Source organism: Camelina sativa, unplaced genomic scaffold (genome assembly GCF_000633955.1).
Source record: "Camelina sativa cultivar DH55 unplaced genomic scaffold, Cs unpScaffold00441, whole genome shotgun sequence".
In the NCBI taxonomy this organism is placed as follows: domain Eukaryota; kingdom Viridiplantae; phylum Streptophyta; class Magnoliopsida; order Brassicales; family Brassicaceae; genus Camelina; species Camelina sativa.
The window spans coordinates 149,899-154,290 of NW_010921701.1; the positions used below are offsets into that span (position 1 = coordinate 149,899).

At 37.8% G+C, this 4,392-nt stretch overlaps 1 protein-coding gene and 1 pseudogene across 1 annotated transcript; one reads left to right on the forward strand and one right to left on the reverse strand.

Moving 5' to 3' along the window:
• The first annotated feature begins 2,111 nt into the window (after positions 1 to 2,111).
• LOC104773087 lies at positions 2,112 to 3,033 on the forward strand. The gene has a single exon (XM_010497640.2). It carries the CDS (start codon positions 2,197 to 2,199, stop codon positions 2,899 to 2,901), a length of 705 nt encoding a protein of 234 aa, XP_010495942.1. The 5' UTR covers positions 2,112 to 2,196; the 3' UTR covers positions 2,902 to 3,033.
• A 310-nt stretch (positions 3,034 to 3,343) lies between these two features.
• Positions 3,344 to 4,392, reverse strand: part of LOC109131531 — a 9,781-nt pseudogene continuing 8,732 nt past the window's right edge.

The following is a 4,392-nucleotide window of genomic DNA, read 5'->3' on the forward strand; positions in this document are numbered from 1 at the left end:
CGACCACCGAGAAACAACCATCGGGATTTCTGCTATATTCCACATACCACGCTGTAAAACATGGTCTCTTATCTTCCGATCCCGGATTCTGAACTTAACAGTGGTTTCATTGACTTCAAAAACATCGATCCGCACAGATTTGTCCCCCAGAGGCCAGATCTTGTTAACAATGACATGAATCTTTGCCACATGCGGAGCAGTAGTGGAAAGAAACTTGCCAATCAAAAAATCCTCCCATAGAGGAGCCGCATCTTGAAAGATTTCATCCGGGATTTGAACGGTATGGTTACCGTCGACAACTTTGACATCGAGAGCATGTTTGGAAAGACTTTGAGAATTCTGAACCACCGACGAGTAGGAAACCTTGGATGGAAGTACCAGAGAAAGAACCACCGGCGCGAGAGACATCGGAAACGGCGGCAGAGCCACCAGAAAGCTGGAGCGTGAGATACACGCCAAAACCCTAGATCACCTTTGGAATCGCCTTTGCCACGTCACGCCAATAAACGCATAAAACCCTTAACTCCGATATTTTTTTTCAAATAATAGGTGTAACAAATAAAAAGTTTTGGACAGTTTCTTTTAGATTTGTTTTCTTTTGCTTGATTTCAATTTATTTTTATGAAATATAAATTATGAATAAAGTCTATGTGGCATGTTTTTATTGAGCAAATGACTTGTGATTTATAGTATAAAGGATTTGTTGTTGGGAAGGAGAGGCAAATTATCCAGCCTAAGCCGGTAGGAGTTGAATTCAATATTTGCTTCCTTGTCGTAGCAAACACTAGATCAATTAAGCAGGACGCGTAGCTGGCCGCTGTGATCAAAGGTTTTCACTTCAATAGGTCTGTTCGTTTCGTCGCCGCAAGTACTTGCGGCTGCATCAACCGCAGCTATCGTTGTTCGTTTGGTTGCCGCAGGTACCTGCGGCATGATGCTGCGACAAACGCAGCTTCTGATTTTGAATGTTGATTAGATGCAGCGATTAAAAAAATTGTGTTTGCCGCTGCCGCAGCCGCTGCCGCAACCGCCAGCGTCAACGAAACGAACAGACCCAATGTTGCGTCTGACATTTGGTTTATCTTTCTTACAGGTGATATTGAAACTCTTATCTCCGGGATAGTGACAACCTGTAGAAATACCAAAAGGGTACTCAATAGTGAAATTACCACATTTAGATTGGCAATCTTGTCGAGGTTGATGTTGCCCCTTCACTAGCTGCGTATAAGCAATGGAGAAGATAGCCACCAACAAGAACAGACGACTACACACTTTTATCATCTTCTCCCTTTTAATTTCTCTGTTTGTTTCTTTCTTTCTCTCTAACTTTGTTCTGCTTTTTTAAGTCTTTTTTTTGTCAGTCATCTTTTTGAGGCCTTCTTTAATAGGAAACAATCATCAGTCTTGAGATGTTTTCTTGATTAGTGTTCGCTGATATATGCATACATAAGCAAGATCACGTTCAAATTTGCTGCATATATAATTCTAATATAGTAATATTATTACATCAAAACATTTGCGTTTGCTTCTGTTTAACAGTATTCAACGATTAGGAATAGGATGGTTGGTAGAAGCAATGAATCTTCAAATGTGAATAAATAGTAAAATAACTAAATATTAAGACATGTCTATGCTTAAAATATGAGATATCATCAAATATAAAACTACTTGACAATTAAAAAAAGTAGAGTAGTGGACATTGGTCATGAAATCTATCCTCTTGTGTGACGATGGTATGAGTGAAGCTGTGTAACAAACACTACATTGATATTTTTTTGAGTTTACCACCATACTACGCAACAACACACACAAGACAAGTAATCAAATTGAGGCGGGAAGATCTTATTATATAAACCCTGAAACTTTGGGTTCATTTGGAGATATCTAAAGCCCATGTAAGACCAACTATTATAGTTATAAAGAGTATAAAAAAAAAATTGGGAATTATCAAGGAAACCGGAGATCTACCAAGATCAAAGAGGATCTAGAAGATATAGACCAAAAATATTTACATTTATCTCTTATGTATTATTTACATTAGTATTTATCTTAGAATAGAAAACTCAGCTTTATCATATATTTATTATTATGTATAAATACTTATCCTATTTGAATGAATAAACGAAGCCTTTCTAAATTATATCAGGAATCAAACCCTAAAATCAAAGAGTAACTAGAGCTCAGAGCAAGGTGACAATGGCGGAATCTCCCACAGTGGATCCTGAATCTCCATATTATATCGATCCAGATTACGAATCCAACGAGAATCTCCCAATGGCTATACTAAGCAAATCCGAAGACAACTACTTCATCTGGAAGAGTGATTTTCTCCTATTCCTTCGAAGCAAGAACAAAACCGGGTTCGTCGACGGCACAATCCAGCAACCAGAACCTACCTCGCCGCTGTATCATCCATGGAAAACATGTAACGCGAGGGTTATGTGTTGGATGAGGAGCTCGTTGAGCGAAAAGCTTCTCATCTATGTAACCTTCGCGGAGACTGCTCATAAAGCTTGGGTGTATCTCCGAATTTTGTTCGTGCCGAGCGTTGATTTCAAGATCTACGAGCTTCGTGTGAGGCTCGCGATGTTGAGGCAAGGTGGTGACGGTGACGACGAATCTGTGGGTAGTTATTTCGGGAAGTTTATGAGAGCTTGGGCGGAGTTGTCTGAGTATGATCCTGTACCTGAGTGTAAGTGCGGTGGTTGTCATTGCGAAGGTGTGAAACGAGGTAAAGAAGCGAGAGAGAAGGAGCAGCGTTATGGGTTTCTTATGGGTTTGAAGAAAGAATTAAGCTTTGTGAGAACGCGAATCATGCTTATGGATCCTCCTCCGTCTCTTCATGAAGCTTTGGTTTTGGTTGAACAAGCTGAATCGGTTATGAAATCGACCAGGATATGATGTTATAGTTTATCTTGAGTTGTTAATTAGTTTGTGATGCAGTGCATCGTCGGTGTTTGTCAAATGTGGAACACTTGAGTCGGTGTTTGTGTTGCGTGTTCCACAAGTCTTCTTATTATTTACGTTTGGCTTTGGTTTTTCTTCTATTTGGGATAAGTCTTACAAGCTTATCACAATAGATTTAGGATTAGATCGTATCTTTTCGTTTGGTTTTTGTTTTTAATTAGTTTGTAACTTACTAATTAGTTTATCAATAAATGATGATTCATGAACACTTAAGAGTTATAAACATAATTTATTGATGATCTACAAGAGATTTCTGGAGCATAAATGTTGTTTAGAAGGACAAAGAGGGGAGTTAAGCAATAGAGATATGAGTTAAGTTTTTTTACATACAAAAGATTTATAGTATGTGATTTTATCGGAGCTGGATTGATAAATATCAGCGGCCAGCTTCAATGTCCAATACTGCTACTACATTCTTGATGCTGTCATAGCCAATGCTTTAAATAGTAGATATTCTAGAGGCAATTCAATAACTATCAGAAGAAACCAAATTGAAGTTATAACTCGTGACTAAAGGTCCCAAAATAGCACATAATAATCCCAAAAGACAAGTATATATGAAAACCAAAGTAAACTCAACTCATCCAAAGTGCTACAAACTAAAGCATGGTTTGTTCTGAAACACAGAGTATATCATCTTCGAGAAAGGAAGGATTCGAAAATAATCACTCCACTATCACGTGAACTTGGCGACAGTAACGATACAACCATGAATGGAGAATTCTTAAAGTAGACACGTAAGAGTGTAGGCTTGCACCCAAATTAATGTAAGACTTTTCTTGAACATACACCTATAACCTTGTTTCCAACACCAAAATATGACATCGAGATCGGAAAATTGTAAAAACTATTCGGTAAAGTTTGACCACATGTTTTAGATGCGACATTTGTCTTATTGTTTGATATATTATGGTTTTTGTGGTTTTTAACCATGATATAAAGAGTCTTTTAGTGTCTTTTCATTTGTTTCTAAATTGTTTTTGAGTCTTTACAGGATTTTAGCATGAAAGGAGCAAAGTGGAGCAGTTTGGATCATTTTTGAGCAATAATCTGGAGGAAATCAGCTTGGAGTCGAATATGAGAGAGGGCATCGATCGACACTAGAGAGCATCGATCGACACCCTTGTTGCCAACGAGAAAAGAGCCAAATTTGGAAGTTTTACAAATCTGCCCCAAAGTTTTCCATAATTGCAAAACAAGTCCCTGACGTGTTTTAGGACATATAAATAGTGTTTTTAGGTTTTCCAAACCCTCAAGTTTTATTCTAGCAAGTTTTATTTTTCTGCAACCCTGTGAGATCTTGAGAGCTTTTGGGAGAGAGATCTGAACTGCTTTGAGAGAAGAATTCTTGAACTCCCTCTTTACTCTTTTAATTTCAATTGCTTATTATTCAGAAAGATGTTTTGTTCTTCATTGATTATGTCT

Coding starts and splice junctions, on each gene's coding strand:
- LOC104773087 (XM_010497640.2), top strand. CDS start 2,197: ATGGCGGAATCTCCCACAGTGGATCCTGAATCTCCATATTATATCGAT.